At 42.6% G+C, this 18,775-nt stretch overlaps 1 protein-coding gene and 1 non-coding gene across 2 annotated transcripts in view; both read right to left on the reverse strand.

Annotated features, from left to right (window-relative positions):
* Positions 1-485: 485 nt before the first annotated feature.
* LOC135558139 (myosin-binding protein C, cardiac-type-like) overlaps positions 486-18,775 on the reverse strand; it is a 44,107-nt gene continuing 25,817 nt past the window's right edge. The window contains 13 exon segments of the mRNA XM_064991877.1: positions 486-935; positions 3,048-3,234; positions 3,510-3,646; positions 5,304-5,463; positions 6,502-6,641; positions 6,965-7,160; positions 8,496-8,584; positions 10,490-10,657; positions 11,188-11,322; positions 15,927-16,115; positions 16,440-16,544; positions 16,935-17,094; positions 18,568-18,707. Of these exon segments, the coding sequence (XP_064847949.1) occupies positions 886-935; positions 3,048-3,234; positions 3,510-3,646; positions 5,304-5,463; positions 6,502-6,641; positions 6,965-7,160; positions 8,496-8,584; positions 10,490-10,657; positions 11,188-11,322; positions 15,927-16,115; positions 16,440-16,544; positions 16,935-17,094; positions 18,568-18,707 (1,856 nt within the window). The 3' untranslated portion in view covers positions 486-885.
* Positions 7,744-7,799, reverse strand: LOC135506447 (U7 small nuclear RNA). Its single transcript, XR_010450502.1, has one exon. It is a non-coding gene; the product is annotated as a U7 small nuclear RNA (small nuclear RNA).

Here is an 18,775-nt window from a genome sequence, read left to right on the forward strand (position 1 = left end):
TTTCACCTCCCAGCGATTCACCCACAGGGGGAATGGGACATTCCAGCTGTTCCAACCCTCCCCACACCTCATCGCTGGGCCTAACACATTAAACCTATTGCTATATCCCCTTTTGGGCTTAGTTAGACTTTGTTACGTTAATACCCAGCAGCTTTTGTTCATGCCCACTGGCATTCAAGCGCCAGAGCATCAACTGTTTGTTGACCTCATAGTGATCATGTTCTATGGGTAGGGCAGCATGAGGCACAGGAGTGCTGCTCCACCTGTGTATTCATCTCTGTGTTAACCCCTGTCCACTGTCTTTTTCCCATGTTAAACAATGGTGGGGTTTTATGAGGCCTCACTAGCAAACAGGCCACACCAGAGATAGTGGTTTACTTAAGTTGCATTATAACCAGTTTACAGCTGGGAATATGAGTATGGTTGGGTACCCTACAAACCTGGGATAGACTTGTATTGGAATAAGTGAGAAAAAAAGTGCCCACTGCCCGATGACAAAGCTTTGCATTTATTTTTCAGACATAAAATAAATATTCTATGCCACTGATACTCAATAACCCTTTTCTACAAAGAATGCTAGAGTGAATCAAACAATGCAGTCCTTTGCTACTCCTCAAATTATTCCATTAAATAAATAAAAGGTACAATAACACAATGTGAATGAATGTAGTGCCTTGGATGACCTATGTAAGATGATTTCACAACAGGGAACGGGGATGATTGGCATGTGCACATAACGGGGTGGTAGTGGGACACAGGGAAATGAAAGCTAGTGGATTATCTCTGGTCTCTTCACATTGAGCTGTAGTCTGGCCAGGGTCCCAGTGGAGGTCCGTGTAGGATGAGACAGGACATCCATCGTATCTTCACCCGGCTTCTTTACACCTAATCAGCCTTGTTCATCTGCTTATCCCTCTCCTCTTTGGTGATTTGAGCTGCAAGGCAATTAGTCTAATTCGTGAATCATATTTCCAATTAAAAAATCAAACATACTAGAACGTATTTGTTGGTGATTAATGTAGGACTGATAATACTTCACTATTTTAGACTTTATTCAATCGAATTATTGTCTTTTTACATTTTAATTCTAGACTATATCAATGTATAATATCCATGCCATTTGATAAATAAATACCACTGAGAAAATGACTGTTACTTCAATAACATTGGGATTAGAATAACATCTCCATTTCTAAAAATCTATAGTGTACAGATGAGGTAAAACGTGTCTTATCCTTTCACATTATCCAATATTTTGTCATATATTTCACCTTCTCGTACCCTTAAATTTAGTGAGATGGACCATGCACATTGTTACATACAGTAATATATAGTACATTTACATTTGAGTCATTTAGCAGACGCTCTTATCCAGAGCGATTTACAGAAGCAATTAGGATGAAGTATTTTGGCACACCTTTTATTATTTTCTAATTAATACAAATGAAACAATTGTATAATAATGGGATTGACCTCAGTTATTACTGAGTGTGGGGGCTTACCTTGGGGGAAAGTGCCAGGTGCTGGGAATAAAATGGGTAGAAGCATGACAGGACACAGCATGGTGGGGTTACAGACAGAAGGAGAGACACACGTCAGAGGAGATGGATCATGTCATGGTGGCAGGATCCATTTAGAACCTTTACATGTATTCCAGTGTACATTCCAAAGGTCCGCCAGGGAGTTAATATACCCTTATGAAGACATAACGATATGTCTGTATGTGTTAACATGAAATCTCAAATAGGAAGAATAGATTTACTGTATTTGCCCACTAGAACATACTATGATTACCATGATACATGTTCTAGATTTGAACATGCCATTTAACACGTACAAGTATAATTCTTCCATCTCAGATTTGATGTCCAAATGTAATATTTCATAAGGAAACCCCCAAACATGTTTCAAATATGAGTTGGGGAGCATTCATATATTATGACATTTTCAGGCATTTATATATGACTTCATATTTGATGGACACATATGTACTAAGGTTACCTGTTCCAGACAGGAAGCAAAGTGAAGTACACAGGAAGTTGGAAACCTTGACAATTACATCCCTATTTACGGTGGTCATAACTGTAACAATCACCATGTACACTCAGTGGCCAGATTATTAGGTACACCCATCTAGTACCGGGTCGGACCCCACTTTGCCTGAATTCTTCGGGATATGGAAACATTGCTGAATTGGTTTCAAGGGCCCTAACGTGTGCCAGGAAAACATTCTCCACACCATTACACCACAGCCACTAGCCTGTACTGTTGACACCAGGCAGGATGGGGCCATGGACTCATGCTGCTTACGCCAAATCCTGACTCTACCATCAGCATGACCCAACAGGAGCCGGGATTCTTCGGACCAGGCATTGTTTTTCCAAGCCTCAATTGTCCAGTGTTGGTGATGGTCCACTGGAGCCACTTCTTGTGTTTAGCTAATAGGAGTGGAACCCGGTCATCTGCTGCAATAGCCCATCCATGATAAGGACCAACGAGTTGTTCATTCCGAGATGCTGTTCTGCACACCACTGCGCCATTATTTTCCTGTTTGTGACCAGCCTGTTAGGTTGCACCATTCTTGCCATTCTCCTTTGACCTCTTATTAATGAGCTGTTTTCACCCACAGGACTGCCGCTGACTGGATGTTTTTTGTTTGTTGCACTATTCTTGGTAACCCCGAGACACTGTCATGTGTGAAAAGTCCAGAATGCTGGCCGTTTCTGAGATACTGGAACCGGCGCACCTGTCACCAATGATCATATCAAGCTCAAAGACACTTCGGTCACTTGTTTTACCCATTCTAACATTCAATCAACCAGTAACTGGAAACCTTGATGCCTGTCTGCCTGATTCATATAGCAAGCCATGGCCACATGATTCATTGTCTCTAGGAGCGAACCATTTTCGTGAACAGGGTGGTGTACCTAAAAAAACTGGCCACTGAGCACACAAGAATGACAATGGAGTTGGCAGTTGGTTGGCAGGCCAGGTGTGTTAAGGAGCTCACCAGCAGAGACAAAGTGAGTAGTGTTAGGGATACTTACGGCGAATCTCCAGCTTGCACTCCACTACATCTTCTCCACTGGCGTTGACTGCTTTGCACATGTACACTCCCCCATCAAATGAGCAGGGCTTGCGGATCTCCAGGGTGAGTACACCCTGCCTACTGAACATACGGTACTTGGCCTCGTTGGAGATGTCCATCTTGTTTTTGTACCATGTCAATTTGGGCTGAGAGAGAGAGGTTACAATGTCAACTAGATTTGCTGAGAGTAATGCATATGGTAAAACAATGAAATAATGTCTATTTGCTATAACTAAGGCTCATAGTTTTTACTGGTCAGGACATGCTTGTCATCCCCTACAGTACCAGTAGCAGACATGATGATAATGTAATAGTCATGCTGATTTGATGGTGATTTTGATGGTGATAAATCACTATATCATTCATGGTTAGCAGCATAGCCTTTGTCTCTGTCATTCTCACTTGTATAGGGACACCTCACCTTGGGGATGCCTCTGACAGAGCAGCTGAGGGTGGCGTTGTAGCCTGCTATGACTGAACGGCTCACTAGAGGGTGTGTGAACTTAGGCGCCTCGGAAAAGTCATGCTCCTTGTAAGTTGGAGGCTTGTACTCGAAACCTGATGAACAGATGAACAAGTGCAGTGCTCAACTTATGTTCAGAAAGTTTATGAGTTTTTACACAGGTGGCAGCAGGCAATGTTTTTTAAAATTAATTTCATGTGAATGCTAATCCTACATAAACTCAGCAAAAAAAAGGTCCTCTCACTGTCAAGTGCGTTTATTTTCAGCACACTTATGATCATAACAAGAGACATAAACTGAACAAATTGCACAGACATGTGAGTAGCAGAAATGGAATAATGTGTCCCTGAAGGGGGGGAAGAGTCCAAATCAAAAGTAACAGTCAGTATCTGGTGTGGCCACCAGCTGCATTAAGTACTGCAGTGCATCTCCTCCTCATGGACTGCACCAGATTTGCCAGTTCTTGCTGTGAGATGTTACTTACCCCACTCTTCCACCAAGGCACCTGCAAGTTCCCGGACATTTCTGGGGGGAATGACCCGAGCCCTCACACTCCGATCCAACAGGTCCCAGACGTGCTCAATGGGATTGAGATCTGGGCTCTTTGCTGGCCATGGCAGAACATTGACATTCCTGTCTTGCAGGAAATCACGCACAAAACGAGCAGTATGGCTGATGGCATTGTCATGCTGGAGGGTCATGTCAGGATGAGCCTGCAGGAAGGGTACCACATGAGGGAGGAGGATGTCATTGCCTGCAATGACAACAAGCTCAGTCCAATGATGCTGTGACACACTTCCCCAGAAAATGATGGAGCCTCCACCTCCAAATCAATCCCGCTCCAGAGTACAGGCCTCGGTGTAACGCTCATTCCTTCAAAGATAAATGCGAATTTGACCATTACCCCTGATGAGACAAAACCGAGACTCGTCAGTGAAGAGCACTTTTTGCCAGTCCTGTCTGATCCAAACGGTGGGTTTGTGCCCATAGGCAACATTGTTGCCGGTGATGTCTGGTGAGGACCTGCCTTACAACAGGCCTACAAGCCCTCAGTCCAGCCTCTCTCAGACAATTGTGGACAGTCTGAGCACTGATGGAGGGATTGTGCATTCCTGGTGTAACTCGGGCAGTTGTTGTTGCCATCCTGTACCTGTCCCGCATGTGTGATGTTCGGATGTACCGATCCTGTTGCGGTGTTGTTAGACGTGGTCTGCCACTGCGAGGACGATCAGCTGTACGTCCTGTCTCCCTGTAGCGCTGTCTTAGGCGTCTCACAGTACGGACATTGCAATTTATTGCCCTGACCACATCTGCAGTCCTCATGCCTCCTTGCAGCATGCCTAAGACACATTCACGCAGATGAGCAGGGACCCTGGGCATCTTTCTTTTGGTGTTTTTCAGAGTCAGTAGAATGGCCTCTTTGGTGTCCTAAGTTTTCATAACTGTGACCTTAATTGCCTACCGTCTGTAAGCTGTTAGTGTCTTCCACAGGTCCATGTTCATTAATTCTTTATGATTCATTGAACAAGCATGGGAAACAGTGTTTAAACCCTTTACAACAAAGATCTGTGAAGTTATTTGGATTATTACGAATTATCTTGGAAAGACCTGGTCCTGAAAAAGGGACGTTTCTTGTTTTGCTGAGTTTACATACACAATGACCATGTTAAATTTCTAACTATTGTTTGTTTATAGTTATGATGTCAGGGTGGTATTACTGTCATGAACAGAGTGCCAGGTATGGGAGCCCACCTGTTTTCTGGATGTAGGCACTGTCTGCTGAGAAGCAGGGCTCTAGGCTGAGGCCTACCATGTTCACAGCGTAGATACGGAAGATGTATTCATTCCCCATGATGAGATCAGCCACCACACAGTTAGTTCGCCTATATAGCTCATAGACAGTGTACCATTCCTGAAAACCAACCACATTTGAGTCAAACTCTTCATTTTTAATTGAAACCACATTTTAGGACTACCAAAATACTACAGAACAGCTAAACCACACTGTCAGTGTAACGTGTCTTGAGAGAATGAGAATGCATGCCAACTCCTATGAGTGTTTGCCAAACAAAGGGGCCCAACTGGGTTATATTTAGCAATGGGGCATCTCTGATATCCAATTGAGATATTGTTCTTTGTAACATGATAATCTCATATCTCACAGCCTGCCATTGTGAGATGGAAGAAATTAATTGGGTCTAATAATGACTTGTGTGAAACCTGAACAGGGAGCTTTTTATTTAGCCACTAACCTTGCAGCTCAGAGGTACATTGGGTTTCCATCACTACACAGACAAGCCATGTCCAGTATAAGACCAAAGCTAAGGTCTAAAAACAGGGCGTGCTTGGCTTGCTGTGCTCTGGGTGGCTGCTTGGGGTGGTGGAAGGTGGCAGTTGGAGCTCAAACAAACAGGCCCAGAATGCAGTTCTCCTTGCCCACAAAGACTCTCTGCCTAGCTGTGGCTGACTGTGTGTCACAAGGGAGGGTAAAATCCCCCTCGTGACCATGTAGCATTCTTCCCATCACATAGTGTACATACATTAGTCAATTATGGCCATGTGTCAGAGAGCTTAGCTACCTTGCCTTGGCAATGGCATGGTTATTAAACCCAACGTTCTAACACTCATAGCTTGGCATAGTTCACTCTGAGCCCAGCCAGAGAACTAACAGATAATTATCAGCCAGCTCACCCTCTCGCACACACACACTGGAATGACCTGTGTGTGTCAGTTAGAAAATAAATATTAGCCTAATCATAATTTAGAATATAGATCATGCTTTCCTGAACCTGCCATGGGTGGGGCAGTGTATGATCTTCGTATAACCTTACTCATCTAGTATTGTCTGACCAATATGAATTGCTAGTTTTCTGTCATATATGAACCTCTTGCACAAATGAATGAGGAGAATATTTTCTTGTTAGACACTGCCCAGCAGATTGACTCTCACCATGGTCTTCTTGTCAGCCTTCTGAACCATGTAGCCGGTTATTTCACAATTTCCATTGTCCTTGGGTGGCTTCCACTCCAGAGCCACGTTAAAGCCCCAAACATCCATGATCTTCAGTTTCTCTGGAGACCCAGGCAAATCTAAAGATAAGAAATAATATTTATCGAGTCAACATACTGTACAATAACTTTACCTTCAACTCCAATTCAATCAATCACAGAGAAATGTAAACCACACGGTGGGTACACGTAGCATATTGTTCACGCTGTATTTTAGGAGCAGGTGTGGTTTTGTTTCAATATCCAATGATAATGTCGGCAAAGGGACCAGCTTGCGGGATGTGTCGGTTTCATAGTTAATAACTCAGATACAGCATAAACCCATTATGAATGAACTGATAGTGCCACTGATCAATCATAAAACATTTCTATTCCAAACCATTAGAGTTGTGAGGAGTCCTCACCGACTATCTGAATTGAGATGCTGGCTGTGTCCTCAACATTCTCAATCTGCAGCTTGATTTCATACTTCCCAGAGTCCTTCCTCTCTGACTTGCGGATGAATAGGATTGTGTCGGTGTCGCTGTTCCGGACGCTGACCTGCTTCGGGTTCAGATGCTCCCCATCTTTACTCCAGGTGATCACAGGCCTAGGCTTGCCCTAAAATAAAAAATAATTGAGATTGGAAATTAAACATTCTAATATTTTTAAGAAAGAACGATTCTGGAGGACTGCAGTACAAGTAAGTTAATGTGTGAAATATTGGTTTTCCTCAGTAACCTACGTTTACTAAATTATCATTACAGTTCCAGGGGTGATGATGATTTCAGTACATCTCCAGACCAAGACATTTGAAATATGATATTGTTCAGATATTTTTATGGCAGATTTGAACCTAGATAAGTGTGCCTAATAGATACAGTAGATGGTGGTACATTTGGCGGTGGCCCAGACTCCTTGGCTTGTGGTTTTCAGCAGTTACTCACTATGAGCTGCTTAAGAGAATCATGTCTGTATCAGTTATCAGTCTGTCAATTGCATGTGTTACTAGGATACAGTTTCAAAACTGAAGCTGTATGTATTTATAGTCTTGAGGAAAAGCAGAAACAAATAAAGAGACAGAGTGATTTACTGTAGTATTTTTGCAGACTGTAGTATCCTGTAGTATGTACTGTAGTGTTTTTGCAGTCATTACTGTAGTATTTACTATAGTGTTTTTGTTCAATTATCTTTGACATACAAATGGGGCTTTTCTCGTTGAGGAAACCTACTGGACAAATACTAAAAGAGCAAATTTTCACAAAACATGTAGGTAGGTAGGTAGGACTGGGGTCTGAACAAATAGTTCAGAGCCTCTGCTCTTTTCTATAACCTGTAGTGAACACAGTATGGTCTATATTTGGCACGTAGGTTTCTCACTTATGGATGGCACAAATTGGGTTATGGGGAGGGGAAATTAACATGAAATACTGTAGTATTACTACACATAAAAAACTGTAGTATTTTGCAGACATTACTGCAGTATTTACTACAGTATTTTTGGGTGCGGATAAAACTTGTGTTTACTATAGTATTCTACAGTATACTACAAAATGCTATAGCAAATACAGATGTAGGATCTTATTTGGGCCTGTTTGCTACAGCAGGAAAATAATCCTGCAGTATCAGAACATGTGGATTTAAATTAATGGACATTTCTGTTGAAAAATTAAGCCTTTTTAAACCTCAAATACACTACAAGTGTTCAATATCCTGCATTCTAGAAAAGTTATCCTAAAACAGGGTGGTCAAATTAAGATCTGTACTACACATGACCGAGGGATACTACAGTGTGTTTAATTCTATAATAAGTAGGCCTACTGTAGTATTCTACCGTAAACTGTAGTATTTTTAATGTGGGTAGCACCATTCCATATTTCTCTTATGGGCAAGGGTACCAGCATATATACAGTTCATTCATCCTATAGAGTGTGAAGGGTGTACTCTAGCCCATACCTGGAAAGGGATCACAAGGTTGATTGTCTCCTCCACTTTCTTGATGAGGGTCTGGCGGAGATTTCTAGGAATCCAGATTTTGGGTTTCTCTGTGAACAAAAAAAAATCATAAAATGGCGATGAATAAAGGGGCTGGCTTTAGGACCATGCAGACACCTCGGTGTGGGCGGGAAGACTGTTTGCAGTGAACTGCACGACTATTCTCGCAAAAACAGTGCAGAGGTGGAAGATGGCAGTAATTGACTAGGTAACAGCTTGAAACTAAACTCTAGTTTTGAATTCCGGTGCTGAGCTAGTGCGTAGCAGCTAATTGCTCTGACATGTTGCTGAAGAATGCTATTTATGTCCCTTATCAACTGAGGTGAATGAAGCTACAGCAGCCAAGGTGATAATGGCTGGAGTCAATTGTTGTCAATTGCTTGTTTTTGTTGTTCTCTTAATAGCATTAGGAATGTAGGAATGCAGTAAATAGAATAAATAAAGTTACTTTGTTATAGCCTACCCTCGGTTTACCTGAAATTATGCCAATGCCATCAGTACCCTAAAGCTCGGGGGCCTAGCCGTCTCGGAGGTGTGCTACTCCACTACTTATAACTACTTTTTCAGTATCTAAGATGCGCCAAATAAAATATCTCCAGCTATACATTTGGTTTGCTAACTTGCTAGCTAAGTGTCTAGCTCGCGAAATAAAGCTTATTGGTTACGGCAGAAATAATCAAATTTCTTGGTGTTTGCCAAACATTTCTTTGTGACGCAGCAAACTGATTAGCCTTTTGATATACTGTAGTTATAGTACTTAATGAGCTGGGTTGTCTGTCCTTGCAATTAGTTTATTTTTCCTTTGCGCTTGTTAGCATTTAGCTAGCGTCCGCTATGGGATTTTTTTTTGGGGAAAAATACTGGCCATTGTCTGCACTGCCAGTAATACCGTATACCCCGCTATGGTACAGGAACGGTTTGAAGGTATGAAAATCTGCATACCACCCAACCCTAGGTGGTTCATGGCTCAGACTTTTCCCTGAGACTGGGAGTACCACAATACCTTTCAACTATCACTTTTAGCTTGATGGCAGCCTTACTGGTCTAATGAGTTACTGTTCATGTACATTGACCAACTGCCTGTGAGGTAATAGTAAATGTGAGTTGACAACATCAGGTGCTTGTCAGTGCAATTCCATGGTAACAGTAGCACAGACTTTCACTTTAAAATGTATGTCAAACAAAAAACAATAATTGGACAGTTAAACAAACCATACAGCTCTATGCACAAGGACTACTTTTAACAATTTCCACAGAAAATGTTGCAAAAACACATTTTACTTGTAGAACAGTGCAGATGCAGAGTTTGGTAACAGAATGAGAGTTTGTGCCATCATTCTGTTACCAAACTTGGCATCTGCACTGTTCTACAAGTAAATTAGTTTTTGTTTAACTTTGCAATCATTGGTTTTTGTTTGACATATATTTTAAGGTGAAAAATCTGAGGCTCAGTGTCACTCTGTTACCGTGGAATTGCCTTACTGCCAATCAGCATTTAGTGATAGTATCATCCTGTCAGCAAGCGGAAAGGCCGGGGGCTTCAGTGTGCATCTGAGACCTCAAAATACATCTCACAGCTAATCTGTTAGGTGCTGAGAGCGAAATAGCTGATGACCTTGGCAATGTATGTATGTTCCCAAACATGATCTGTGAGCCCTGAGATCCATGTAGGGTAGTGGAGGCTAACAAGCCTCATCAGCTAAATATCTCAAACTGTAGAGAAATAGGAGAGAGGAGACAACAGCAGGACACCCCACTTTACTTTCCATTTCAACCTTTGGGTTTTGAACAAACTCATGATGTCTCACTCTTACAGTGCAAGTGTTTTAGGAACTTCCCTGGTAAAAAAAATGTATATGTTTTATACATGTTTGGACTTTACTCTCATTGTATGGGAGGGAGGGTAAAATGGAGAAATTGGGATTTGTTTTAGTCAATCATGGGGGAATGCTTACGCATGATCTCGCGGATAGTGATGGCCTGTGCTAGGGAGGTAGGTGCACTGGGCCCTGCCGTGTTGTAGGCTCTGACACGGAACTGCATCTTCTCCCCTGTCGGCAGGTCCCGGATGATTACAGATGTCCTCTCTGTCAGACCCTCGAAAGCTGGCACCCATTCATCAGCTGTGGGCAAGAGATGGCCAGACAGACTTGTCAAAACGCAACATCTGAAGAAATCTCAGTGCCCCATCCCTATATGTCATCACAACTAGGGCTGCCTGCATGGATTGAGTTAGAACATTGACGTGCAGCTGGCCAGCATAGTCAACCCTGAAGGGATTGCTTTAATTACATAAGCATTGTGCTAATGGTCCCTGGCTCAAACCACTCTTGACAATTTAGGTCCTTGGTGTTGTCAGACTTAAACCAAAGCTTTTTACATAATGGCTCATCGTGGAAAGTGTGATACAGCTAGCAAGGTAGAGGATGTCGTTTTATGTAAGAGGTCAAATGTTGGACATTTTGCTGCATTTGTATTTATTTGACAGTTTTTCTATATTGTTTGGTTGGTTTTTAAATAATGTGTTCCTAACTGAAATACTCTCTTCAACAGCTTTCATGCCATCCTCCTCCTTATCTACCCAGATATTGTGTGTGTGTGTGTCAGGGATCAAAATATTGAATGCCAGACCCTCCTGGACCCCAGTACTCACAGCCCTCCTTGCAGTACTCAACCCCATAGCCATCCAGCTCAGACGAGCCCAGATGCTCCGGGGTTCTCCACTTCAGTGAGACGGTAGTGTCACTGATGTCATCCACGCACAGGCCGATGGGCTCACTGGTTGGGGCTTAGAGAGAGAGGGACACAAGAAAGGAAGAGAGAGGGAGATCAGCAACATTATTCTAGTCTAAATAAGAAATAAATGACAACAAAAAAGACATCAATAGCTACATATGTTATGTCACAGTATGTGACTGTAAAGAAGACATTGTTGCAAAACAGAATGAAACATTTCAGTGTCAGCAGGTGTCAAGGCAGGATAATTTTTATTGTGGATTTACTGCTACCTGTCACTGATGCCTCAGCATCAAGATAGCTTAACTTCGCTGCAAATAAAGTGTAGTGTTGCTACAGGTAACAGCCATGTAAACTAGGGTCCTCCAATAAAAGCATGAGTCACTTCCTGAAATACAGTATCTGTAACTGCAACCCATGTGTTAAGCTCCCCTGCAGGCAAGCTGACATGGAGCTAGCACATTGGAGATTTAGTATGGACCTTGCAGGCTCCCGAGTGGCACAGCGGTCTAAGGCACTGCATCTCAGTGCTTGAAGTGTCACTACAGACACCCTGGTTTGAATCCAGGCTGTATCACAACCGGCTGTGATTTGGAGTCCCACAAGGCAGCGCACAGTTGGCACAGCGTCGTCCGGGTTTGGCTGGTCATTGCAAATGAGAATTTGTTCTTAACTGACTTACCTAGTTAAATCAAGGTTAAAAAAATGTAAATGCTGGACAGGGTTTTCAACCTGGTCTTAGAGCATTTTGTATTATTCTGTACGCAAATCCAAGCCACTCCATTTAGGATGGTATGTATTCATTTGTGGATGTCCATTCCCCATTTCATATGACATGTTTACTAATTACAATTCGTATTACATGTTACGAATTTCTAAAAACGAACAATATATTATGAATTTGCAAAACGTATGATATGTTAGAAATTCTAGCTAGGTGGCTGGGGGGTTAACGTTAGCTAGCTGGCTAACTTTAGCTTGGCTAGGGATTATGGTTTGGGGTTAAGTTTATGAGTTAGGTTAAAGGGTTAGCTGAAAGGGTTAAGGTTGTGGTTAGGGTTATCTAACATGCTTAGATGCAAAGTAGCTCAACAATTGTAAGTAGTTGAAAAGATGCTAAAATGCTAAAGTTATCCATGATGAGATTCAAACTCACAACCTTTGGGTTGCTAGACGTTTGTGTTATATGCCTACCCATCTACCCCGACCAACCACCCAACTTTTTTGTTTTTCTTAAGTAACCATCTGTCTTATGTAACCATCAGTGGAGGCTGCTGAGGTGAGGCCGGCTCATAATAATGGCCAGAACAGAGTAAAGGGAATGGCATCAAACACATGGAAACCACGTGTTTGATGTATTTGATACTATTCCAATTATTCTGCTCCAGCCATTACCATGAGCCCGTCCTCCCCAATTAAGGTACCACCAACCTCCTGTGGTCACCATACCAAATGTGACATATCATACTAATATCAGTGTTCTGGATTTACCTTTACTATGTTACGTCTAGTCTATGAGACAAGGCTGCAATACTAGACTAGCTGCATCACTGCTACTATGGAAACCATTCAGTCCCTATAAATCTTAATGTCATGTTCAAGTCACCATTTTTCTTAGAAAATGGGTAAATAACGATGGAGAAACAAATGGAGAGTATCTCACACATTTTCTGTTTACATCCAAGAGTCTAAAGATTTATTTCATGAATAATCCTCCATATATCAAGAGAGAGAACTGAGGTCATTTGTAATTTGTCTTGTCATAGCTGATTTGTACCACAAACAGTTTGTATGTGACAACTCATTAGCACATAGAGACAACCTGCAAAGCAGCCTAAAATAAGCTCAAGCTGACAGCCATCAGAGGTTGAGTTACAGAGTTGCCTTGCCCCCGAGCCCATGTCACAGGTTAACCAGAAAGGGGGCCATGTAGGCAGAGGTCAGTCTGTTTAAAGGGACTGAATGGGAAAGACCAACCGGCGTCTATGGGCAGTACAGGAACACAGCAAACATAATACTTTGATAAACATCCTTTTCATCTTTTTAGCCAATACACAAACAACAACACAGGAAAGTCTGCTAGTAGAAACCTTTTTTTTCTCTATTGCGCCTGTGAGTTTTAATACAGAGAGACAAAATATACATTAAACAAGAAACATCTCTGATTTACCAATGAAGGCGGCACTGTCCGTTCCTACTTGCCCCTTACAATAACAGTTAAAAGGAGAACAGAACCACAGAAACCACAGCCAGGGTTTACCTTCTATCTTATTATCATTAAAGAAAACACAGTATTTATTACAGCACAAACCATGCCCCTAATAGTTGACCCTAGCTTAGAGGAAAATAAATCTGCCTACTCCTTGGAGGTTCCGGCTCTGGTACGGGCTCTGGTGCCGGGGCGGGCTCTGCTGGGGCACCCTCTGCAGGGGGAGCTCCTTCTGCTGAAGAGGCCCCATCCTCAGCTGGGGGTGCCGGAGCTGGGGCTCCTTCTGCTGGGACTGGCTCTGCTGCGGGTGCTGCTGGCTCAACAGGGGTCTCTGGTGCTGGTTCATCTTCTGGCTTGGCCTCCCCCTCTGTCGGTGCCTTTACTGCACCATCCACTGGAACCTCCTCCGTCGCCGGCTTCTTCTCGGCCGTCTTTGGCAGCATTGGCTTGGTCATCCTTGAATAAGGTTAAGATAGTGCTGTTCGAAGTGAGTTTGTCGTACTCCTCCTGTTCCTTGTCTCCGTCACGCCTCAATCTACTCTTCTGCTGCTCCTCTCTGTCTCTCTCTTTCTGTTCTGCCTCAGTAATAGCACTCGACAGCAGCAGTTCAGCTGGGTCAATGTCCTCCCAGAGCAGCCTCAACAGTAGCAGCTAGCCCCTGTGTTCTTAGCAGCTGGTCCCAGCCCCGCCGTGCGCTTACATGCCATTATTTATAGAGGGGGATGCCACGGATAGTTTCCTAATCAGCTGTCTTACGAGAGATGGGTCCGTCCGGATACCTCGATGTTCACACTCACATCCAGGAGAAGGTAGAAGGGGACCCAAGGTAATATAATAAGACACAAAGCAAAAGAGAGCCCCTTAATTCCACCAGACTGATTTCTGTCCTGAAAACACCTCCAGTCTTATTTTAGCCAGCGTCTACCCAAACATGTTTTTCTTACAAGCACAAGTCTGCATGCCATGGGAACCAAATCTCAAGATGACCATGTGTTGTTGTTGAGTAGTTAGAGGTGCCCATTGTGATTGCATAGCAGACCTTACATGGCTTAGGGGATATGTAAACTTAACTCTCAGTAGCCAAACCCCCAAGACAATTCACTTTAGTGATAGACCGCACTGACGTCAATACTTTAAGATGAAAACAGTTTTGCACATTTTCAATTAAAATACTTTTAAAAATACCTACAACTTGATACATCAAATTGGGAATTTTGTAACATTAATGCAACTGTATTATTAAGGAAGTAATATCAACATTATCTTCAGAGAATACAGGTATGTAGCTGCAGTCAGAACAATGGGGTTGTTTCTTCTGTTTTTATGCTCTGTTTATGTTCCTTGGTCAGCTCACAGCAGGTCAGTGTGAGTGTAAATCAGACATCAGTCATCTCTGCCAGGACAAAAGTTGTGTTATGTGACAGTGTGACAATACTTGCACACAATAGTATGATTATTGTGAATAGTCAGATGAATATAATAGTTTGATTAATACGTTTACATGCAATGCAAGAATAACGATTTTCCTAATAATCCTGTTTACATGGACACATCTGAAATCAGGCTACCTGAAGGGACTTTAATAAATGCACAAAATCACCAATCAAAATAAACATTCTGCCACAGTGACCATGTTATTTTTGGGAAGCCTATTTGATTCTGAGTCCGGACATATACAGTTTGTATGTGAAAACTATTTCTAAGATGCTTACTTTCAGTTTGCACACACAGGTCATTACTTCTCTGCATTATTCATCTACATGGGCTAGCTCAGGCTGTGTTAGGTTACAGTATGTGAGGTGAATTGTTTCTCATAAGTAATGGTTTAATTTAATTGATTTGGCATAATACATGATTGCGTTGTAAAGATACATTCTTTCAGACCACTGTGCCCTCTTGTGGTAACTTCCCTCGCTCATAAGAGCGATGATTCCGCTTGTTGGTGCTGGCACTTGTGCAGATCAAATGCACTGCTGGAACTCCGATTAAGCCATTTACACATGTCCTAATAATTCAAAAGATTGCTTAGAAAGCCCGGTGTTTTAATTGGCGTATGTTTACTTCGATTTTGACCTTACGCCGATTAAGAGTAAGGTATTTACCTGACAATTACCATACTGGTCCTACTGCCATAATCAATTTAATATCAAATTATTAGTGTGCATGTAAATGTAATCATATGACTGGCGAGTGACTGATACCTTTTGCTGACCTGGCCCCACCAGAGCATGCACCTGTTTGATGACCATCCAGCCCATGAATCATTCTCCACCGCTCAAAGTTTACACCAACAAGTTTTGAAAGCTGACACCTATCTGTTTGCATTTTTTAATGACCTGATTGTACGAGACGCTACATGGAACAAAATGTATTTCCCCATCCCTCAAACAGGTAAGTTCAATTTCATAGATGTACATAAAAGAAAATCACATAGGAGGGGAACTCACCCACTGGGATGAAGGGTTGTGAGGCAGCGCTGTGACATGACATGCCAATGGCGTTCACTGCATAGACACGCATCTCATATTCCACACCTTCTATCATCCTCTTGGCCTCATAGGTAGTATCCGTGTAGGGGTCAAAGTTCAGCCTCATCCACCTGTAACTCTTCTTCTTCTTCCTTTCCAGCACATAGCCTGGGAAGAAAAAGTCAAACATTGTTACTATAATCATCACAGGAGGTTGGTGGCACCTTAATGGCTGCAGTGGAATGGTGTCAAATACATCAAACACATGGTTTCCATGTGTCTGATGCCATTCCATTTGTTCCGTTCCAGCCATTATTGTGAGCCGTCGTCCCAGCAGCCTCCACCGATAGACATGTGACTGTACCTAGCAATATACTATAATCAAACGACTCATATTTTTCTCTGTACATGTTCGCTGTAAACAAGTGAGCATTGTGTATGCCTGAACATAAGATCTGGTAAGACATTATGCACGCTACTGTATATCCTCACCAATGATCGGGTTGCCACCATCTGACTTAGGGGGGTCCCACTGGACAACGCAGGAGTCCTCTCCAACACTGAGGATCCTTGGGGTCGAGGGAGGGTCTGGCGCATCTGAGGAAAAGAAAAGGCCATTAAAAAAACATGAATAAGATGACTATCTGCAAAAAGATGATTCTGAGATAGTTGGCTTTAAAGTTTCAAACCTTCATTGGTTTGAATGGTGTACGCAATTTTTTATCTAGTATTCTTTTGAACTTAACAAAATGCATTGAGGGTACTTAGAGTACTAAATAGATAGAGAACATTGAACAGTATAAGGCTATGACAATAACTACATTTGGACAAAAATGCAGATAGAACCTTTGTCCCAATCTCTCAAAGTGTACAATAAAGAATAAGCAAGGTACAACCTGATTCAACTAATGTCTCTCATCTCTTTGACTAATGACCGAAAGAAAAATGTATCAACAAAAATCATTGTGGACAGTGGTTGTATCTTACCAACAACTTTGACGTTAATGTCAGCTTTGTCCTCCCCAGCAGGGTTCCGCACAATCACAGAGTAGAGGCCCTCGTCCTGTTTATCCGCTCCCTCAATAGTGAAGATACAGTGTCCCTTGGTGCTCTCCACATGGAGCCTTCCATCTCCCTCTGTCATCACCTGACTCATCAGGACAGCATATCATTAGTGGAGTCATTCTCATTCAACTGAACTAAAGGGATCAATTCCAATTCGTAACGTTTATATCATCTGATCTGGGGTGTATTCATTAGTGCACACCGTTGCAAACAAGAGTTTCTTAAAGGACAAATTCAGGTAGGTCCCTCATTGCTTCAGCTTGCTTGCTTCCAGTCTGTTCTAGTGAACATACCCTTGATGATATTGTTTATTGTCAAAGCCAAAAAAGGATGAAATGCACTTTCCAAGACACATTGGCTGGAAAGGATTTACCTGGTCAAGCTTTTTGGCATGAAAACCAACCACACTGGGAGGTTTACTCATAGACCCTGCTGAAATGTTCATGCAAAAGCAGCTATAATACTTACAGTTCTGCCATGGTGTCACCCCTTCGATGTCTTTCATTTCAGCAAAAGATTTTGAACATGCTCTTACCTGATCGTCATGAAGTATGAAACTGCATGCATTGTTTAATTAGCATTGAATGCTGTGGTAAGTTATCAGGCAACATGTTGCCACCCAGGCCTCTATTGGCACAGACAAAATAAAATCATTGATGTTTTGAAGTGAACAGTGTGTGAGAGCATGAGGAATAAAATGTAACAGGGATGTCAGAAGAGAAAGGACAGCATGAGACTGACAAAAATGCACAAAATGAAATATACATCGGAAAGAGATGCATTTTTTGGAACCCAGGTGTTATGGAGAGAAGTAGTAACACAGAGATTGGAAGGAGACATGCACAGGCCTCAGCGTTGGTGTTTAGGGCCACACTCACATCCCCATCCTTGATGCTCCATGTTTCTGCCGCCACCTCAGAGCCAGCCTACATGAGCAGAGTAAAGCAGTAAGGGTGCTGAAGAGGAGGCCAGAGGGTATTCCCCTCTTGTTCTCCCCAACTAACCTCCCGTTCCCAGCAATCAACCAGTCACCTGAGGGCATTTAGGTCATGTGATCACCTGCAGCCCTCCTACCTGTTGGGATGGGTGAGGAAGGGACACTCTCACCATGAAAGTGAAACAATTAGTCAAGACATAAATTAAAAAGGTTGACAATGGAGAACATGGGAAACCACAGAGTTGAAAGTGGAAAACAAGGTCAATCCCATAGCTGATAGTGAAAAAACATGGAAAGAAGCATTAATAATTAAGCTAGTCAACAGTACGTGGCCACTACGTAGTGGAAGAGTTAATTGTATGAGTAAACATACAAAGTATCAGACAGCTTATGACGTACTAACGGGGCAGACAAAACAACATGGTTCAGTCTTCTCACAGCAAGCCTTACCTAGAAGACCTGATCATCTGTACAGTCGTTGGAACTGAGGTAGTCTCCCCTAAACATCCACTGGCCAGAGGCCAGCGTTCACACAAGATTTTGTTCTGGGCAGCCAAGATTGGAATAGAGGCTATGGGTGAAGCCTGTTTGGCTAATGAGGAAAACCAGCAACTTTACCTTTTCTCCCTTTGTCCAGACCACAGTAGGCGCTGGGTCTCCAGTGATGGGCACGTCCAGTCGCAGCTTGTTCCCAGCCACCACCACTATGGTGGAGTCGGACGTGTGACCCATGCAGTCCAGGTGGATCTTTGGAGGATCTTCAGGAATAAAGAATGATGCACATGCAACATATGTAAATGTCTTAATCCGGCAATCCAAGATATAT

Source organism: Oncorhynchus masou, chromosome 2 (assembly GCF_036934945.1).
Source record: "Oncorhynchus masou masou isolate Uvic2021 chromosome 2, UVic_Omas_1.1, whole genome shotgun sequence".
Lineage (NCBI taxonomy): Eukaryota > Metazoa > Chordata > Actinopteri > Salmoniformes > Salmonidae > Oncorhynchus > Oncorhynchus masou.